Source organism: Semicossyphus pulcher, unplaced genomic scaffold, assembly GCF_022749685.1.
Source record: "Semicossyphus pulcher isolate SPU_LCO1_2020_fin unplaced genomic scaffold, fSemPul1.0.p SCAF_10, whole genome shotgun sequence".
Lineage (NCBI taxonomy): Eukaryota > Metazoa > Chordata > Actinopteri > Labriformes > Labridae > Semicossyphus > Semicossyphus pulcher.
The window spans coordinates 13,992,086-14,013,710 of record NW_027211604.1 but is presented as its reverse complement, the minus strand read 5'-3'; the positions used below and the strand labels follow the sequence as shown (position 1 = coordinate 14,013,710).

Genomic DNA, 21,625 nt, shown 5'->3' with positions numbered 1-21,625 from the left:
TGTGTAAATACAGAGTCTTCAGGGCAAGTGTTATTGGTGGAACTTACTGTCCCCTAGGAAGAGTACCGGAGCAAAGGCTGCCGAGCCCACTGTGGGCCAATGGAAGTTGGCTCCTGGGACTTTGCTGGCCACTCACTAGAGCTAATACTTAAACTCCTTCTGTTTATAGGGCTGCTATGCACAAGAGCCACCAAAACACTGTGAAGTCTGGGGAAGAGGGCTCCTTTGTTGCTGTGATACAGTGGATAAGTGTGTCACTTGGACAAAGGTTGGGAGCTAATCATCCCTGGCCGGGTTTTATCGAGTAAAAGGTGTCTGATGAGTTAAGACCCGAAACACCCTATGACCATTGGTTCATCACTGACTACATGTCCAAGTAGCAACAGATGGTATTCTTCAGAACTTATCCAGTGCGACAGGAAGGTCCAGTGCTAAAGGAAGGTAAACACAGTTGTGTCCGTGCGCATGTGTAGGTAGCTAACTCAACTAGCCGGATGTCACAGAGGACAGCATTTACTTTTATTTTTTTAAATTCAAGAACAACATCACAATGAAATGTAAGTTGTGTCTGGAGGATAAGTCCTTGTCAGCTGCAAAGAGCTGAACTTGAAATTTGAAGAAGTATCAGCAGCTAAACACAGCTCTGCAACACTGGTGTGGACTAAGAGCCCGTGTTGTTTTCATTGAAACAGCTGTGCCTAACACTGTATGCCTCTGCCCAGTTCTCTGTCAGATTGTTAGCATAGTAAAGAGCTGTAAAGGTTATATTGCTTCTGGTATTTCCTGTTATTAGTTACAGATTATGGGCTGTAAACCAGGCTATGCAATGACAGTAGAGTCAATACACTCAAAGGTAGACGTACAGTAGGCCACACGCCATCCAGATAATACAACTGACATGTGTTATGTTGCAAAGGGGTTTAAATTTTTGGTAAAAAAACAAAACAAAAAGAGTTGCTTTTTAATGGCTGTAATTATGTTACATAGCGAGTACTGTTAAAACTAACATCTATTGTAAAACAACATACACCCGGCAAGTAGTGTTTGGGATTACAGCTCTTTGAAGGGAGCCAGATCTTATGCCTCCGACACATCATTCTCGCGAACGTGCCTGCACTTTATTCTCTCATGTCGCACACGCATATTTAAAATTTTGTGCTTTTAAAATTTGAGAGGAAACAGCAGAATAATGTAGGAACAATCAATCAATCAACGTCATTGATTTGCCAATTATTTATGATACAACTCTGTATGACTACAGAGATGTCAACAAAAAAACATGGCGGAGGATTATAATGTTGCTCAGCGTCGGCACTATGTTGTGTTGACATGATTCCGCTGCATGTGACCTGGTATAGCGGAGCTGCAGTTGAAAGCCGCCTGTGGTAATTCAGCATAAAGTGTGGATCTAGGGCGGGCAGTGAAATCTGAGCACAACTATAAAAAGAATGGCTCTCACCTACGACTCGAGCTGTTCAAAATAATTGGATCGTTTGCCAACGTCACAACACTACCGCCATGCTTACATTCAACAGCATGAAACATTTTGGTTTCATGGAGTTAAATCAGTCAAGGAATCTGTAAAGAATAACTACAAACTTTATAAAAATTCACTGTATTTTTAATTACCATGAGATTATTTACAGAGGTACAGTACAGCATTCAATCGTAGCAAAACACTGTTTGACACAGTTTTGTCATTAAAATGCATCAATTGCACAGAATGCGAGCACCACAAAAAGAATACAAAAATCTTCCCAAGCCATCCGTTAACAAAGTGACGGTTTCAAAGAAAAGCACACAAAAAAAAAAGTTGGTAGAATAAATCTCGCACCATCTACCCAAAAAGTTCATATTTCCCTTGTTCTAATATCATTGCTATTACACATCATGCCTATCACATACAGTATGATCCAGATGGAATAGTAAACAATCATTTTTGGGCAAAGAAACAGCTAGATTGTACGATCTCTCCCTATTGGTCCACAGTTTTTTAATCCTCCAGCGCTCAACCAGGAGCACTGGAGATGCATTCAGTCTCTGCGGTGAGCCCGAAGGTGTTTTTATTCACTGCCTTGGCTTGTGGTGACGCCTGACCAGCCTTGCTCTCTTCTTCACTCCAGCTGTGAAAGAGGAGAAAGTGGAACGGAGTTAATGGAGGGGATGAGAGGTGAGACGGAAAAGATGTCATGAAGAAAAGAAGGAAGGATTCAAAGGTAGACAATGTAAATGTGGTTAGACAGTTGACCTTTGCTCTGCGTACTTTCAATTAAAGATTATGTGGTCTCCAGCAAACTTTAAGCCAAATCCAACATGATTAATGATTACATCACTGAAGTTTGATCTTACCTGGACCTTTCCTGGCAGCAGCGTTCCTCCCTCCCTCTGCAGAATGAAGACATGATAGTTATTTGCAGCATTTGTAAAAGTATAATCTGTGCAGATCTGCAGTTATGAGTTTTCACCTTTGATGATTTTGGTAATTCTCTCTGATTCCTCATCAATCAGATTCGGGTTGCTGTGGATGGTGGTGATCCCCGTCAAGTCTGGGACTGAATATTCAAAACAAAGCCGTTAGATCAAAACCAATAAAAGTGTCCCCTCTCATAAGAAATTCTCTTTTCCACCTTGAGGTAATCACTTATCTTGCACATAAATGAACACATGATTGTTTCAAGAACAAAATAAAACATTAATGTGAGAAAACCTGTATGGAATAAAGAGTTTGTGTGATAAGAGCCTACCCTCAATGATATGAGGCTCGCTCGGCGCGGTGAATCTGGTTCCACCTTCAGACGGGCAGCGGAGAAGGGTGTTGAAAGTCATTTAAAGACTTAGCAACTGTACTGACTGACAGACAGACAGACTGACAGGTGCATGAAGCCCGTAAAAGCACCTCCTCCGCCACCGCCAACACAAGGTCAAGCACACACACTTATGCGCAAGAGTGTGAAGTACAGGTGTGCAGGGGTTACTCAACTTAGGAAAGAAAGAGATTTCTTCTTTCCCAAAAATTAGACTGCAAGCCATCAGCGAAGAAGGCGTAGGTTTAAAGCTCACCTGGCTTTAAAAATGAGCTCTAAACCTACGAAAAAATGGCACATTATAATTTGCACATCGATCACACATACACTTCACAGCTGCATTGGACAGAGAATGGGTTGCCTTAGAAGGAACGCTGATGTAGAAGTGGTTAAGTGTTGCGATGGACAGACATCCAAATCATGGTGCACCATGCGCAGCAGAGCAACGCGTCCAGAAACTTGGCTTTACCTTTAAGTTTACCCAACAAGGCGATGGACTGTCTGAATAAACCTCATTGCTGCGCCTACACAAACATCATAAACCACAATGAGATGGTGCTGTTTTGAATGGTGGCTGGCCAACGCCTGTCATAATACACAGCACAAATCTAAGGAACAGAGTGTTCTCTGTGGAAAACACATCCGACTGTCCATTATTGCTCGACCTTATTACATATGATTTGGTATTTTTATACATTAAAGCAGCCAAGAAGCAACGTAACTGCTCCAGCTATTAAACATTCACTGGCACTGTTATTTCCTTTGCTGGCCTACTTTGTGAGCCGTGATGAATCATTACATCGTTAAAGAGCGCTGCTTATAATAAGAAAAATGAGTGTGTTATGTGTTATCTTAATGATCTGTTTTTCTTCAGGATGACTTACAAAATTGGGGGTTACATTTGTTTGTGATTGGCTGTGATACTCTTTGGAGAAAATGAGCCAATATTGAATGCTGATCAAGAAGCTGAGAAACTAAAAAGACAGGCTCAGGCAGCAGCAGATACTCTGCGGTGTTGTTTGTCTTTGAACCAGCACAGCGGCAAGCCAAACAGCCGGCCTTTAAGATAAAGACGTAGCGGGAAACCAACAGTGGTTTCCAGCCAAAACAAACACTGTGATTGCTGTCCACTGTCATTAGTGCTTTGCAAGACGATGCTTTTGTGATTATAAAAAATGGCAAAGAACGGCTTTTATTCTCAAATACATTTAAAAATCTACAAGGAATTAAATGTGCCCGAAAGGCTCAGATGGTGCACACCGTGAGAATGTCGTGTCTGTTCAAAAGGACCATGGATGCAAAGAGCTGTTAGAAGACGCACGAAAGCTCTCAGAGCTCAGAGTCATGCTTATAAGGGAGTAGGCGTATGAAGAGAAACTGACCTGCAACTCTCTTTCCACCAACGTCAAGACCACCTGATCCACCTGCGTTACATTAAGTGTCATCAGTACTTTTAGAAGTCTATGCATTTGAATAATAATGATGTAAAGGTTATAAAATGTAGAGGAACTGACCTTCGATAACTCTCGTAACTGTGGTGATAGACGGCTTCCCTTCGCCGACTCTGGTTACTGTAGTTTGTGACGACTCCCCATCGATGACCCTGGTTACCTTGGTGATCACCGGCTCCCCTTTGACAGCCACCTTAATGACTGTCGGCTCCGTCTCGATGACTCTTGTCACCGTTGTGATGGTGGGATCGTTCGCAATGACCCTCGTAACGTGGGTCAAAGCTGGATCGCTCTCAATCACCCTGGTCACGGTGGTTACAGATGGTTCTCCGATGACTCGGATCACCTTTGTGTCGGGGACTAAACAGAGGGAGAGGAAACATCAGCTTAAGAAAGTTTTTGATACTATATAAATGTTTAAAAATGGTACAAAGGAAGAAAACATGACATGTTACATAATCCTTTAACACATTTCTCTGCTGTCAGTGAATTCCCATCCGGGCGCAGATTTCTCTGTAAAACACAACAGCTGCAACAGAAACTCCAGCCAGGGACATTCTAACGCGCCTTTTATTTCTTCTGCTTCAGATCATGAATTCTTAATGTGACAGTATTTTTACGAGCTTTAAAGGGATTAAAGCTGACATGTGTTTGTATCATGGAGCTTGTAAGGCCTGCGGTCCCTCGATAAATGGCCCTTTTCTGTGACAAGAGCCAGAATCAGGTCTGTCGTTTTGGGTGTTTTATATCATTTATAATTATGTAAGTTCTGCATGTGTCTGTCGTTTATCACTCATACCCAGGTTTTGCTTTCCGTCAAAGTCCTTTAGATAAGAGATAACACTTTAGTAAATTATGCCAGTGTCTTTTTGTCGAGTCCTTTGGGACGTTAATTTTTGCCTTTAACTTGAATTTGTGAATTGATCATTTGTTATGGATCATTTCTTCATTACGTGTGCTGCAAACATGCAGCCACTCCTTACTTATGTTGGCCAGCCCCTGTTCACAAACTGTTGCAAGCTAATAAATGCAGGAGTTTACTTGCATTGTTTTTTTTTTGCTCATCAAAAATGAGCCACATTTCAGTAAGTTTAATTGGGAAAACAGATTACAGTACAGTTTGTGTGATAAGTGATGCACTATAACTCTGCTGCTGCCTTTTGTATCTTTGCTAATCCTCATTTTCCTCATTCTTTCTGCCTCTCTTTAATAATGATGTAGACAGAGCCTCTTGCACTGGAGTGAACCTTTTGAACCCATAAAACAAACTTATTCTGTTAAATGAGAGACAGACGGCCTATAGCAAGAAATCTCTTATCTTATTACCAGAAAAAAGAAGAAGTATAACATTTGTATTTACATACATTTACAGCATGAAATTGCAACCCCTGCAAACGTAACTCCCTGGAGGCCCAGACCTTCAGCTCTAAAGTCCATTTAATGTCACTAATCGCCTTAGAAGACTTGAATCTCCTATGTTACCCAATATATAAAGGAATACTTCCATATGTGTGGAAGGTCATTGGACTCAGCCCAACTGATGGAGTAAGTCCAACAGTCCTCGTCTCTGTGCTTGTTATCTTTAAAAGCCTAATTACGTTATCCCTAAAGGAGCTGATTAAAGATGCCAAGAGGTCCACGTGGACTTAAGGAAGAACAAAATGGATAATCAGGAAAAAGAAGAGAGGCATTAAAGAGGCCAGAATGAAGGGATGAAATGGCTGTGACAGATAAAGAAAATGTATCTGTAAATAATATAAATTGTGCTCTTACCAATTTCTCTTATCACTGTCCTCTCTGTGAAGAAGCACAAGTGTAAGATGTTGCAGAATAACGATACTTGCATGTCATGCGGTGATGGTGGAGCAAAGAAACTTACTGATGAAGGTGAGTGGGATCTCCTTGTAAGAGAATCCAGAAACAAACTAAAGAAATAAAATAAAACAGAGTCCAAGTTGTAAGAAAAATAGATGAAATAATAAAACAACTGTCTGGTATCTTTGCATGTTCAGATGTATGTGTGTGTTTTCTCTTTCTTCACCTTAATATGGATGTACTTAATCAGCTTCTGCAGCAGCACCAGGAGGTCCTGGCGGCCCACAGGAAGGTCTGTAAGTAATACGCACCATCAAACAAACATGACCTAATGCATCCCAGCACGGAGTGCACATTGCATGAATATATAACAATTATTGATGCTGTTCTCACCCGCGGGATAGAGAACATTCTTCACCACGTGGATCACACCGTTTGTTGCCATCAGGTCGCTGTCTGGAACTCTCACCGAGTTGACATGAATGGAGTTGTTGACCTGGGAGAAACAGAAAAACAATGGATGCATATCTACTTTTTAAGAGTTGCTTAAACGTCTTTTCTCCCTAAGAAATCTAAATTTGAACTTTTTTCTATGATTTTCACGAGAGGTTCAGAGGTCAAGTGAGATTTAATTTGAACCCCAGACAATGTGCTTAAAGTGAGAACGTCTCCATGGAGGTAGAGCTGAAGGTGGACATGCTGAATAAGCAAGGGATACGTTTCCCTCTCACCCACTGGATTTCACCGCATCACTTTCAGCCTGTTTTTAAAGGCAGAGAAACACGATCCCAACATTTTCTGTCTTTGCTTGAGGCCTGAAACGCCCACTCTCCTGGCGCTGAATTATCAGAAACAAGCTCTCTCGTGTCCATACAGGAAGTCCTGATATGGGACCTTGGCTGATAACCTGATATACAACATAACACAGGACACAAGAGAGAGAGAGAGCGAGGGCAGATTGAGGTAATGGGTGAATGATGATAAAGCTGACTTGAAGGCTGATAAGCAGGAGCGACGCAGGAGGAGGGCGTCAGGCGAACGGGAGGTGGGTGAAAAGCATTGTGGGAGTTGATGGAAATGACAGGAAACCAGGTTTTATTACTTCTGGCCTTTTTCCAGAGATAAGCAGTTTTGAAGTAAAGGATTAGCAGCAGCTCTTTGATGCCTTTGTTTAAATGAGAATGTGGGGAAAGATTGGGTTCAAGTCTGAGGGAAAAAGTGCACTCATGCGTTGACAGTTCAATCTTGATTACAGAACACTAATATGCATCTTAGAGGAAGAATTCAGCCTCTGATATCATCAGCTCTGCTTCTTCTTTGACTAGAAATGTCCAACATTTTTCCAGTGTTGAATTCTATGTGTGGATGCATCTGTTGGTGCAGACATCCTGCAGGTATTTCCTATAACATTGGCTGATTGTACATACAGACATAACTTGCAGGTTGTTGCCCTGGAGGGTTTTAAGCAGATTGGTGACTCCTCCCTCTAAACCGCCGTTGATGAAGACGCCATTGCTGAAGTGGTACAGCAGAATGACCCTCAGAGCAGTCACATCACCTGTCAATGACCGCAAGAAGAAAACATTAGTAACACACTCTACAGGAGAGAAAACACTCTCTTTTCATCCGTGCGTTATGAAACAAGCTTCCTCACTTTTCAGCAGAGCTAAGTCCTCTCTACTGAGGCTGCTGAACGCATCGTCAGTCGGTGCAAAGATGGTGTTGGAGCCTTCCTGCTTGAGCAGATCAGTCAGATCTGCAATCTCCATCAGCGACAGGAAAATCCTACATTTATTCAAACCGAGCAAAAGACAGGACGAGAGAAGTCAGGACAACGAGTCTATACCTTTTTCTCCAGGAAAAAAAAACTAAATGGTGCAATGATGTTATTTTGCAGTGAGACCAGATTATAGTTGAGGTCACATTTGGACCACAAAGCAGCGCTACGTTGCTCATTAACGACAGGAGGATTATGGTTATAGCGATGTAATATGAAGGAGGTTTAGGTTGGGATCTGTGTGAGACTTATGTGCTTGTGTGGTCCCATTAAACAAACATCTGCTCCCTCATCATCTGACTCTTCTGGTGCCAAGCCTGTCATAGAGGAAGAAATGTCTAATTTATGTATGCTGGCATTGCCACCAACGTTTTCTCATTTTGCAATGTTACCCTTACACAATCTTTATTTTAATCCTGACTTTCCCTGCGTTTACCTCCTCACGACTGACGTTTCGGTTCCCTTAGATAACTAGCTTGGTCATTTTTTAAGTCTTAGCACAAAGTGCAGCGTGTAGAAAGAACTTTGTGAGCAGCAGCCTGCACTGAGCTGAGAAGCCTGGGGATTACTCCAACATACTTTTTTTTTAACATATATATTATTTTTGGCATTTTGCCTTTATTGTGTAGGACAGCTGAAGAGAGACAGGAAATGTGGGGAGTAGAGAGTGGGGGAAGACATGCACCAAATGGATCAGCAGACCGGGAGTCGAACCTGCGATCAGTGCGTCGAGGACTGTAGCCTCTAGACATGTGGCGCCTGCTCTAACAACTGAGTCAAACCAGCGCCCCGTCAAACATACTTTTACCTACAGATTTGAAACTTCACCCACGTTTTGTTTGGACATCCAACATTGTAACATTATATATAAGTATTCACTCAATAGTCCTCAACTAACTAAGAGCAAGCACAATGTTACTCCATCATCTCCTTCTTGTTTTACTTTTGTGATAAATTGGAAATGTTGATGTTGTCTATGAAATTTTAAAACATGGTACCGGCAAAGAGGCCGAACAAACTAAACTCAGCAAACTGAAACAGTCACACTAAGTAATGTCTAATGTTAACATTGGCTAAAATAAGCCAGCAGTCATACCAAACCAAGTACGGATGTAGCTGGAAAAGTCCTGTATGTGTAAATTTAGTACATTTGGGGTGCTTTATTTCTCATGAAGCTGCAAGGTGGTGCAGTGGTTAGCTCTGACACCTGTCACAGCTTGAGCTTGGTCTCTAAATTTGCCCGTAGGTGTTAATGTGAGCATGAAACGTTGTCGGTCTCTATGTGTCAGTTGTAAGAGGTTTTTATCTGTCTTCTATAAAACGTTTTATATCCACTCTTTAACTTGATGAAGTGCTTAAAAGTTATAAAAAACACAATAGAATAAAAAGAACATCCTGATGTACACTAAGAAGTAGTTCTTACTTGAAGCGTCCGTCAGCGATCAGGAGCTCGTACATCGATTTCTCAGCAGGTATGATGATTGACCTCATCACATGCAGCGCCCCGTTGCTTCCCTCTTTACCTCCACGAGTCATACATGCGTTTTCTATGCACACAGCCTGACAAAGGGGGAACAACCAGAGAGCAGGGTTACATTTCTAGAAGTCACTATAAAAAATCTGGTTCCCATTTAGATTATTGGGGAGGACTTGTCAAACAGTCCTGTGCGATTACAATCTATCAAAAAGAATGATTCTGAGAGGAAGTTTAAGCAGCTGGTTCTCATTGAAACAGAAACACACTTCACCTGCCAAGAGCTCCACTAATTACCTATTTCATCACATTTGTTTAAAGTTAAAAGGCTGCAAATTATGTTAACACTTGGTGAGGGGTCTGCTAATGGTTTTCAGATTTTTCATTGTCTTTCCATCACTTCTAATAAATACTTAATATTTTCCTCACCGTGCGGTAAATGAAGACTCGGAGCAGTTTGCCAGCCAGTGTTTCCAGCAGCTGCCCATTGTAGAGCTCGCTCAGTGTGACTTTCAGCTTCAGGATGTGGTTTTCCAAAATGTATCTCAGCAGCCTCTGATCCGTCGACCTCACCTCCTCTGACGGACACAGAGAAAAGACACAGATTTAAAATGACTGACTATTAGATACCTGTCCTGATAAAATACTTTCGCCTGTGTTTGCCTTAAAGGGCCAGTTCGCCGATTTTCAACCTCAGTCCTATCATGCTATTATGGGGAGCTAACGCCATTATGGTAGGAAAAAATGTTATTTCACTGTGTGCCTTTGGAGGACGCCATCTGCTTCTCCAACGGGCCCTGGAAAACCTCTGCTAAACTACACTTTCTCAATCTATGTCGCCTGCCTCCGATGCCATGTCTCGTTCAGCATCGTCTGAGCCATTGCCTGCAGCGATCAATGTTCTTGATTGGAAAACGGTAATAATTCACTCCAGCGTCCCTCGCTGGGCTGTTCCTTTCAGAGGGAGGGGTGCAATGCATGCTGGGTGTTTTAGGAATGTAGAAGGGGCGAAACCACGAGCCGTTTGTCCAACTTTCTCCACAGCTATTCAATTTCAAATATTATTGCTTCTATCGATCACAGAGAACACCAGCTTTGACTGATGGTGGCTTTTTACAGGGGACAATTGCTCCTTTAAAATGTCCTAGTTGTGAAAAGTATGTTACGAGTGGACATTTTTTTGCATCCTTACTCAGTTAGAGAAGTTGTTTGGATTTCCACTCACTTGTGAAGGCCGTGTTGACAGGAGCGAGCAGTGTGTACTCCGTCTTCGGACCCAAGGCAGCAGCTAAGCCCAGTTCGGACACCATTTCGCTGAAGGTGCTCTGGGTTTCTCCCACCAGCTCCATCACTTCTTTGGCTGAAATGAATCACATAAGCATTACAAACAATAAAGCAAAATAAATTGTTTACTTGGATTCAAAACCGAGGTATGTTTCACCTGAGTCAGGGATGAGCACTCTTTCGATGAGGTGGATGACACCGTTGGTGGTGACGATGTCCTTCTTCAGCACCATCTTGATGCCATTGACCGTCAGACTGTCGCCGTCACAACCGATCTCTATGGTGCTGCCCTCTGCCGTCTCGTACGTCGACCCGCTCATGATTGCTTCTGAACACTGGACGCTGTTCAGCAGGTGATAGTTCACCAGGGCTGAGGAAGCGAGTCAAAGAGAGAAGGATAGAGGGAGAGAACACTTTTACAGACTCTGAGGTTGCCTGTGTGTTTTTTTTTATTTGGCTACTCAAGCCAGGGTTTAGAGTTCTTTCAGCTGTTGAAGATGTATTTAGGCACTTTAGTCAACACTAAGATATGGGATTACACCTGCGACTGAGTCCAACTGTCAAACTTAGCGAGCAGAACTGGCCCGCGAGAGCAATAACACAATGAAAAACTCTTTCAAACCCAAACACATTCAAATACAATCAGCGTCCCACTGCGGGTTCAATTACTCTCTAGTCCAAGCCTCCTTTATAGGAAACAGGCCAAAGACTCCATATTATCTCGGTTTTTAGGGCTGCTCTACATGTTTTACTTTGTGTCTGAGAATTTATCTCAAGTTACATCGTGTTTCTAAAAGGAGCAACTGGTTTAACACCCAGCAAAGTAATGCTAATAGACGTTCCTGAAAAAGAGCAGATAAGATGCCTCCATGGAGACAGTGGTTCCTGTTTTCATTGTGTGGTTTGTCCTCTGTGTGTGTATTTGTATGCTAGTAGTTTATCTAATCATGTACCTGCAATAACATCCTTGTCTCCCATGATCCGCTCCAGGTGTCCCGGGGCCAGCCTGTCGAAGGCCTCATTAGTCGGGGCAAACAGAGTGTAGTGTCCAGGCTGGTCCAGCTTGTCCATCATACCAGAAGCCAGCGCTGCAGCCTGCTTAACAAGACGGCGAGATTCACATGTCACATTTTATTATACTGTCTATCATACTATCATTTTCATTTTTCAGGGATCAGCTTGATTATATTGTTTCTCTTGCGTACACTGAAGGAGGAGAGGTCGTCGTTGACGTCCAGGACGCCCTTGATGGTGTTGCTCACAAAGGTGATGACCCGATCGATGACGTGCACCACGCCGTTTGTTGCGATCTGGTTACCGTGGATGATCCTGGCACAGTTCACCGTCACGATCTTCATAGAGAAGAAATGTTATATTAATCCAATAGACGACCACTTCTCTTAAATAATGTATACGTGCTGTTTTGTGTGTTTAATACGGTGCATTAACTGACCCCATTTGGGTAGTGGTTGATGTAGAGGCCGAGGTCGTTGTACATGGAGGTGACGGTCATGTCGTTCTTCAGGTCTTTGGTTAAGAATCGGCGGTTCACCATGTGGAAGTGAAGAGCGTTGTACAGCTCGATGTTCACGTTGCTCACCAGTGCAGAGCGCATTTCCTGAGATACACATCAGTTAAAGGGCAGTGAGTGTGAGTTTAAGTTATTCACATTCCCTCTTGAATGGTTTGAGTCTACCTACAGGGGCCAGCTGATCCCAGGCGTCATTGCTGGGTGCGAACATGGTGAAGGAGCCTTTGCCTTCGATTTCCTCCCTCAGCTTGGACATGTCGGCGTACTGCTGCGTGGTTGTGGCCGCCACCAGCCCCAGCGTACCGTACACATGATCAATGGGAGCCACTGGAGGGGGAGGGAAGCAGAGGAGTTGGTAATAATTAGAAACCGTGACTGCACATAGGATGAGATAAGAAGACCAGAGAGGGGCTGTGGGAGGTGTCACCTACCTGCAGGGCATCCTATCATACCCTCCAGCTTCATGTACCCAGGACAGCACTCATAAAGGACCACACTGCAGAAAAAGCACAAAGATGTTAGATTAGCTCATCATACATTTACATGAATTATTTATATTCAGGTACGGAATGTTAAAATGCTTGTATGGCAGAGGAGCAGATGTGAGCGTAAGCGAGTTGAGAAAACAAAAGGAGCCTGATCAACACAGCAGAACTGACATCTGTAGCTGTGCAGGAGAGAATGACGAACACTTGGATTGAAAATGGCAAAGATATTTGAGACAGGAGAGCAAAATGCTGCAGAAACAACTTCCAACATCCCAAATAAAAAATCCATAACTGGGAATAAAAAAGCACATCTGAAAGCCGGAGCAGAAAAAGTGACGGTGTGAGAAAACATCCAAACACGAAGCGAGCGAGTGAAGGAGTCAATTTAATAAGACAAGAAAAACAGCATTAACATGAAAGTGGTTCCTTCAGTGCCTCCCTAAGAACACTGGCAGAGAGTGCGAAGACTCCCGGCAGGCCAATCACAAAGAAAAGCTGGACCGGACTCAGAAGGAAAGACGAGCCTGAGTCACTTGCTTCAAGAGAGCCGGCCAACGTCTATTTCAATATGTCACGCAACAGTAAAAAAAGCCTTTATCCTAACAGCATCAAACCTCTTTGTTCTCCCTCTTCAAGACTATTGCTATATAAAATATGTAAAGCACCTCTTCTCCGGCCTTCAAATTATTTAAATCCAGCAAAACAGACAGAGAAACTTTATGGAAAATCACAGTTAACACATATTTAAGGAAAGCTCTTTAGAGTTTATATTCAAATAAAGGAACATGAAAACCAGACTGAGGTGTCGGCTGCCCCCCTGAACTTTCTCTTGGCAACTAATCTCCCAAGAAGGAAATCTTAAAGAGGGGGTATTATGCTGTTCCACATTTTAAGACATATATATAATGTTACAATGTTGGATGTCCAGACTAAACGTGGGTGAAGTTTCAGATCTGTAGGTTAAAGTATGTTGGAGTAATCCCCAGGCTTCTCGGCTCAGTCTGCAGGCTGCTGTGAACGCCAGGTTTCACACAGTTTTTTCTACATGAGCTGGCCAATCAGAGGAAAGTGGGCTCGTAGGGGCGGGGTTTCTTAAAGGGACAGAGCTGACTGAGTCGATTCAGGCGGAGGCTGTATGAGGGCCTGCACAGAGCACCAGTGTAAGAAAAAGTCTTTTTAACTGTAAATTATGCTAAGCTACTCCACAGGTATCACAGAGTGAATATGAAGCTTGAAATTAGCACAATCCCCCCCTTTTAATACACAGTCGACTTTTTGTGCCTGTGACTTCTTTCAGACTGTGTGGGAGGAAGAGCTTATGAATATTCAAAGGAGTAGAAACATCCTGCAGGAAGCTGAGAGGACCTGCAAACACTGAACACACTGTGGGAGCTTTGCTGCTGATCATCGCACAGTTAAAGGGATCAACCTGCATTTTACTGCAACGTTATGAATGACAGAAGAAGTCGCGATCGTCAGCTTGAGCGAGTCCTCTGTACATTACGGTTTAATAAGGGAATCAATTATGTTTTGCTGAAAATGACCATCAAAGCTGACATTTTAACGGGACTTACCCGAACAAATCCTTCAGGGTGCAAATAAACCAGCGGTGAGTCAACACTGGACGCTCAACAAGCAATGAAACAGCCAGACAGTTTCTGGATGCTGGGAGAAGTTTAATTGGGATTTAACCCAAAAGCTTTTATGGGTTCCAGTTGGACCTTCAGCGTGTTTGCTGAGGACATTTGCTTATTACACATTCACTGCATGTGGGGCCAAGTTTTGGGATTACTGTTTCTATACGAACTCTGTTTCCTTTACAGGCTTTTCATCCAAAACAAATAACTGTTTCCTTTAAGAACAGTACAATATTATGCAGGGGCAAATCCCTCCCACTTCAAACACACACATCCCTCACTCTCTCCCGTCTACTCCCTTTAATGACTCACACGTTTTGGCGAACTTGCACACTTTATTTGTGTGTTAATGGAAATGCATGCAACGTTTCTTGCTATTTCTGTGCACGCAGTCGTGTCACTTATACAGCGCTGCAATCATTCCTTAATTTGACAGTAATTGTCAGAATGTAAAATACATAAATATCCATGCACAGCTGCTGTCAGGAGGCGATGAAGTCATGGCTCTGCAGCTGACAGGATAATGGAGGCAGAAAAGAGCAGAAACAGAGCTCACCCATGCAAACTGCAGCCAGGCCTCTGGCTCTGTCACTGCATGAAGCAGCTCAATGTGGCCTCCAGATGAGCACACACACACGCAGACACACACATTGTTGTGTGGCATCAGATGAAACATCACAGTTTTTCCTGTCATGTTATTAACAATTAACAGATTCTCTTGTGTGTTTTTTTTTCCATAGTTCCAACTTTTTCTTTCTTTCGGGCTGCGAATTTTCTCCGACATTATTCTGCTTTAACCACAAATGATTTTACGCACTTGTCCGCCGCTCTGCAAGTTTTCTCCTTTCGCTAACAGCACGCCACTTTGAAGAAAATTGCTTCCACCTGAACCTCCTGCAACTCAATACAAGACTTCTTTGTGCAAACAGAGGCATTAAAAAAATCCCCCTGGTATCACCGAACTCCAGAGAGGATAATTAAACGAGCACGGTGCAGATATCAACATCATTTGTTCCGTGTGTCAGCGGTTTCTAAGAGACTCAGTCCAGGTATGACTTCAGCTGCTGCACCCTCAGAGCGTGTTTAAACACCAGCGTGTTTGCACACCAGCCTGCGGTGAACGCTGAAGTCCAAATATACATGTTACGGACTCAAACAGCCTTTTCTAATCTCTCATCAACACCTAATCCCACTGAGACATAACCACAGCTGGAGGGATTGCCTTCACTGCTGCTGAACAATGTCCCGACTGTGACCGCGGAGAGCGGGACAGATCAGAGACTTTTCTGGTCTTTTTCTTTGTCTGTTTTTGTTCTTTTTTTCCATTTTGTAACTTTTTATTTGATTTCTGGTACTTCAAATAAACATATTGCAGTATAATTGATGAACTTATGTATAATTAATTGTTGATATGGCCCCATAAATGATGTTTCTTTGTTTCAATCTCAGTTTGGTAAAAGTCAAAAGAGTGAAACGCAGATGAATTCATGTTCAGTTTTCTTTCTACCTGAATTTACTTTGTAACAGATTGTTTGCTGAAGGCAGAAAACTACGTACAAATGTGTTGGACCCTAGAAAAACTGCTCTGTACTTCATGTTATATTATCTTATCATGTTTTAATAGTTAACTCAAAGTGTTCCCATGTATTGATTTCTCAGCATCTATACATTTGAGTTTGTTTCCCAGTGAGTTTCAATGCAAAAGTGTTATTGGCATTTAGCTGTAAATGTCCATGTGTGTTCTTGTCTGTGCATGTGCATGCATAACGGAGACAACATGAGATGCACTCTGCAGGTTTTTTTTCAATCTCCGGCCACACTTTAGTTGCAGATAAGGCAGCACAGCTCCAGCCGAGCCTTACACTCCATCAACGCACCTGCAGCTGTTTGTTAGCTCTCCTCTAATCGACTCATCCTGCATCATGTCACAAGCAAAACTAACTTAAATCCACCACAAAAACTCCTCTGATACTATAAAAGTCTAAAAGAATTGCACAAATTTGGCGTTTTTCAGCTGTGAACTCTCAAAGCCACTACTCTTGCTGTGCAACATAAATCTGCACTTAACCCAGCCGTAGAAGAATTATCCTCGCTGTGATTCTTTACAGCTCACAAGGGGCAGAGCGTGCTTTAAAATAAAGAATAACTAATTTAACACAGTCACACAAATCAAAGCTCTCACTGCACGCCAAGAACCTAAATCATGAGAAACTAGAGATGCAATACATCCTCCGCTCCATCCGACTGCAAACTAAAAAGCTTACAGAGTGAACTTTTCCTGAGCGCCTGAAACTTGTCAGAGGGGGAAGTGGAGCATCGATCAGTGTGAGAGGAGTTTAGAACATGAACCGGACCACGATGGAGGGAGCCCCCTGCCCGCAGGCTGCACGGCGTGCCCAGACATGACAGGTGGGGAGGGGTGCATGCAGACAAAGAAGGATAGTTATACTGCAGATATATTTATATACATACAGAGTCCATGTGTAGGAAACTGGTAGTGAAATTATAAAGGTAAAACATATGTTTGTATGTTGAGATAAAGCTTTGTGGCAAGGAGGAGAAATTGAGACATTTGCATGGTCAGGTGAGCAAAAAAACTGGGGTCAAACAGAGCTGACCTCTGCTGTTTAAAACACAATAAAGAGGGACTGAGGAGGTCAAAGGTCAGGGGTGAAACTTGTTTGAACGATCTTCTGTCTACGTGCAGGACGTGTGAAAGCTGGGAGTGGTTCGCACTTTGGGTTTTGCGCTAATAAAATAAAGAGGAAGAATAAAATCAATCTTACGCCTTCTTGCCGCAGATGGAGCCTTTGTACCAGTTCCTGCACGTGCTGAAGTACTTCTTGCGGGAGTCCATGACCTGCTGCAGAGCGCACACATTGGGCCTGTGAAGAGGAGGAGGAGGAGGAGGAGGAGGAGAGGGAGGATGTTTGAGCAAATAAGTGTGGAAGACAGGAGCAGGGGGGGAGAGGTGAAGAAAAAGTAATGAGGAGATGAAAAGGGAAGAAGTGAGGGATGTTGAGTGAAGCAGGGAGGGGTGCAGAAACATCATTAATACACACCGCAGCCTGTGCACACAACTTTGTTACTTAAACTTTAGCTTTATTTTTGTCTCAGTTTGGAGATTTGACAAATTTTAAAATTCGAATCAAAGTCAAACACCAAAATTGAGCTCTGGTTTGCAGCAGAAGAGGGATGAACGTGGGAGACATTATTGAATTTTCCATTTTGGCTCAAATCAATATTTTTATCAATGTGGCTGACCTGTTTTATCACATCATGATACGCTGCTCTTTGCGATTAGAACCCATTAAAAATTGCACAAATATAAAATCTAACATAAATATAACTTCATATGCTTCTCATGCTTTTAATGTTCTCAAATCTGCAGACAAGTGCAAAAAAGATCATCAGAATTGCCTTAAATTACAACAGAAACTAAGTCAAAACTGACACTTTTTCATGTAAATTTTGCATGTGCCACCCCTGCCCTCACTCCTCCTCTCATCTCTCCTTGTCTCCCCCCTTGTCCCCCCATCTCCTTACCCTTCCTTCCTGGCCCGTATGCGGCTGTGTGAGACGATCTTATCGTACGCAGAAGAGTCCACGCTCCCTAAAGAGCACAGCACCGCCAGCACCGAGGCCACCGCTGCGAGCTGAAGCATCCTGGAGAGTTATCAGTCCTCTGCGCTGCAAGGCCACAAAAACACACACTCCGCTCTTGTCTTTAAAACACACACACACGCACTCACACACACACGTGCACCCCCCCTTTAAAAATTACACAGGAGATATGGGAGTGAGAGAGAGAGAGAGGGAGCTTTTATACCAGCACACACCCGTACCCACCCACTCTCCCTTTTTTACTCCCTCACTGTCTTTTCCATACCATGACGTCCTGCTCTTACACACACACACAAACACACACACACACACACTCTTCTCTTTAGCCAAAATCCTCCCTCCAGCTCTGACTCGTCTCCCTCTCTCACGTTTTTTCACATTTACCACCGTCCCATCCCAGAGCACCGAGGACACCCTGTTACTCAGACTTTACAAGCTCTTTACAACATAATGACAGATTTACTGTCAACTAAGGATGTCCCATCACAGCTGCAAGATGCACAAAAGAACCAAGTTAATTCGCGTAAGATTTAACAATAAGCCTATTCCCCTCTAAGCATCCCCTAAACGGTGCACTTTGCAAGAAAAAATGTGCCTTAAATTGACCTAAATGTTGTAAATATGACTTTAAACTCAGGCTGTAAGTCAACCCAAAAGACAATGGTGATAAATCAGTGCGGCTGATACGTTTACACTCTCCCTGACAGATTCCTGACTGTATTTTTATCACCACTTTCCTCCTCATTACTTTTACGACGGGGAATACATCACTCCCACCACCCATCCTTTTCTCCCCTTAACTCCTGTTTTTGCTCCGGCTCCTCTCCCCTCCCTCCTTCATCATCCCTGCTGTCATGTTCATCTTTCATCACCTCGACTCTTTCCGGGGTCCCATCTTTTTCCCTTCAGTTGTCTCCGTCTCCCTCACGTTGAAGCCAGATCTGATAGAGCTTCAAAGGGAGAATCCATCATAAAAACAGGCTCCTTGGACGCCGTCATGTACGGTCTTGACTTGTGAGCAGGTCTGTTTTAAACAGGGGACATGAAAGTCAGTGACACCTTGATGTTAAGTCGCTGAATTAAGAGCTGAATCTCCAGGTTTACTCTAATATGACCACAGAGAGAGTACACACATAAAAAGTTTGTCTCTTTTTAAATCAAAGCAGTGAAGCAGAGATCAGGACATTTTTCTAGTTTGAGATAATAAATAAATAGTATGTGATCAGCAGAATAAAAAAAGCAGATTTAACTGAAAGCACGTGTGTTAAACCACATCGCAGATTAACTCACTCTGTATAAACTCATTTGACCTCTCTGTTCCCAGCGGGGACAGCGGCATGCAGGAGTCTGAATAATCTCCAACAGGCCTCCTCCCTTTGGAAACAACTTCCTGTCTATGATGCTATCGGAGTATTTAAGGAGAAACAAAACATATTTACAGACTGAGGACACAGATATTCAGCACAGCCAGCAATTTACAGTAATCTAAACCGTACCAGCTCTTCATTTCGCTTACATTCTCTGCTTCTCATCCTGTAAGACATCCTGAATTAAAACCCTGCTGAGCTGTGTGTTTTACCCAATGACTGTATATACAGTATACATGTATACTGTATATAAAGTCTATGGTTTTACCTGTTGCTGTCCACGGAGGGCACCACAGCCCCCTTACGGTAGCAGGTGAGCCGCGGGAGGAAGCTGAGCGCAGGAACTCCATCCTACAATCACATCTCCCCCTAGTGGAGAGGTCTTGTAAGTACAGGCATGCGTCAGGCCTCTGCAACGTGGGTAAGACGGTTTTAAAAATGGCATTAAAGCACGTAACAAAAGGTAATAACTAAAGTTTGTTTGTGCGATTTGTGTCTCAAGTCTAGTGAATATTTTTCAGTAAATCAATCGGCACTGACATAACAATGACCGGCGTTTTCTCATGGATTCAAGTGTCCATGCCTCACCTTGTTTAAAAGCTCTTAGGGGCATGTTCACAATGTATTACATGAATTTAAAAGGCGTAATTGTATATGAATATTGCAGTATGAATTGCAGACTTCGGTGTGCAGTTTTTTCTAGTTCTCCTTAATGTTTAATCACAAAGGTCATATTTGATAGGACACTTGAGGTTAAGAAATCAAATTAGATTCAATTTAAAGAACATTAAATAATCATTAAGATATAAATAAGTTTAAGCTTACCTTAATCCCGCAACTTCAGCCTATTTAAAATTAAATGATACATTTTCATCCTGCAAATGCTCACTCTAAATATCATGTTATAATATAGTAATTCTGTATCATAAGGAAATAGATTTTTTTGTCCCTCAGATTAAAATCAATCATATTCAAATATATAATAGATATGTGTAAGATGAAGCATGTAAAATACATGAGTGTGAATATATCCACAGTATCAATGCTGGTCTGATTGCTTTCTGTTCCTTTCTCTCTGCACCTGTGACAGCCCGCTTCAGTGCAGTTTGAAGATCCAGCACCAACCCAGGAGAATTTCAGCTCAGCCTTTTGATCCCACTCGGAGCGCAGTTTCATCATCTGTTGAATATTTCATCTCTTCTTCCTTTGCTTTGTCACTTGTTCGCTGATAAAAATTACAGGCCGCTGAGCGGTGCAAACAGAAAAGAGACAAACATTCAAAGAAAATTGTGCAGTCGAGTCTGCGGGAGGACACGCAGGGTCGTCGATGCAATTTTGCCTTCATACAAGCTGTAGGACAGCGAGAGAAAGTTGTTGATATTTTCATCTCCTTCTTTGGCATTTAAAAGATGCAAGAAAAAATGCTTAGGCTACCTGGATTGATCAGCAGGAAAAAGATGAATGAAAAGATTAATGCAGTAACACCCTATTAATCCCTCCATTAAAAAATACTCTACGAGGAATGTGATGCGATGAAATGTAGTGTAGCATAAACTCTCCTAAAGAACTTGTGCTTCTCAAAGGACTGACGGAGCTTTCAGGTCTAATTTCATTAATGCGTTTATCAAATGGCACCGGCACCTGGGATTCTCTCACTTGCTGTTGAAGTAAGTGTGTTTAAAATGGTCATGTTTTTACATATTTCTGGTCTGACAGATGGACACTAACCTGAACACTGTGGCCATGAAGAATATTATGTAAATTGTACCTCGTCCTTCTTCCCCAGACTTAACTCGTTAGACATGTATGTTTTTATGGAGCTGCCATTGGGCGAGAGGCAGGGTGCACCCTGGACTGATCGGCAGTCCATCACTGGGCTGACACATAGAGAACCTTTCACGCTCACATTCACACTTACGGGCAATTTAGAGTCACAAGTTAACCTAACGAGCATGTCTTTGGACTGTGGGAGGAAGCCGGAGTACCTGGAGGGAACGAAGGTATGCACGGGGAGAACATGCAAACTCCACACAGAGAGGCCCCCTACAGCTGAACCAGGATTTGAACGAGGTGTGAGGCAGCAGCGCTAACCACCGTGCAGTCCAGCCAAATTAATGAAAGCTTTAAAATAATTTATCCTTTATCTAGACTGATCGGCTGTCAATCACAGGGCTGACACACAGAGACAGACAACCTTTCACGCTAACGCTCACACCTATGGGTAATTAAGAGTCACCAATGAACCTAACGAGCATGAAAGCAGTGCTTTCTATTCGTGTCTGCATGATCACTGAACAAGAGAAAAAAAAGCCATATATTTCATTTAATTTATTTTAGATCTATATTTTAATCTCTATAACATCATTCATTCAA

The 21,625-nt window shown here is 42.7% G+C and overlaps 1 protein-coding gene across 2 annotated transcripts; it reads right to left on the bottom strand.

Annotated features, from left to right (window-relative positions):
• Positions 1–1,599: 1,599 nt before the first annotated feature.
• LOC138605790 (periostin-like) lies at positions 1,600–18,036 on the bottom strand. 2 transcript variants are annotated; one of them, XM_069678232.1, is made up of 23 exons: positions 17,808–18,036; positions 17,048–17,146; positions 12,568–12,632; positions 12,306–12,463; positions 12,059–12,223; positions 11,811–11,957; positions 11,559–11,700; positions 10,763–10,975; positions 10,547–10,681; positions 9,751–9,899; positions 9,271–9,407; positions 7,725–7,855; positions 7,498–7,628; positions 6,464–6,566; positions 6,297–6,364; positions 6,135–6,180; positions 6,029–6,052; positions 4,319–4,615; positions 4,187–4,228; positions 2,745–2,789; positions 2,466–2,552; positions 2,350–2,385; positions 1,600–2,123 (listed from the first exon to the last, which is right to left on the bottom strand). In XM_069678232.1, the coding sequence occupies exons 1-23, from the start codon at positions 17,924–17,926 to the stop codon at positions 2,068–2,070; spliced, it is 2,595 nt and encodes an 864-aa protein (XP_069534333.1). In that variant the 5' UTR covers positions 17,927–18,036; the 3' UTR covers positions 1,600–2,067. The 2 variants fall into 2 exon arrangements, with proteins under 2 accessions (XP_069534333.1, XP_069534341.1); XM_069678240.1 differs by lacking the exon at positions 2,745–2,789.
• Positions 18,037–21,625: the final 3,589 nt, after the last annotated feature.

Coding starts and splice junctions, on each gene's coding strand:
- LOC138605790 (XM_069678232.1), bottom strand. CDS start 17,926: ATGCTTCAGCTCGCAGCGGTGGCCTCGGTGCTGGCGGTGCTGTGCTCT. Junction 9,408..9,750: donor GAGTCTTCATTTACCGCACG/GTGAGGAAAATA, acceptor CCCCTTTGTCAG/GCTGTGTGCATAGAAAACGC. Junction 4,229..4,318: donor AGTTACGAGAGTTATCGAAG/GTCAGTTCCTCT, acceptor AATGTAACGCAG/GTGGATCAGGTGGTCTTGAC.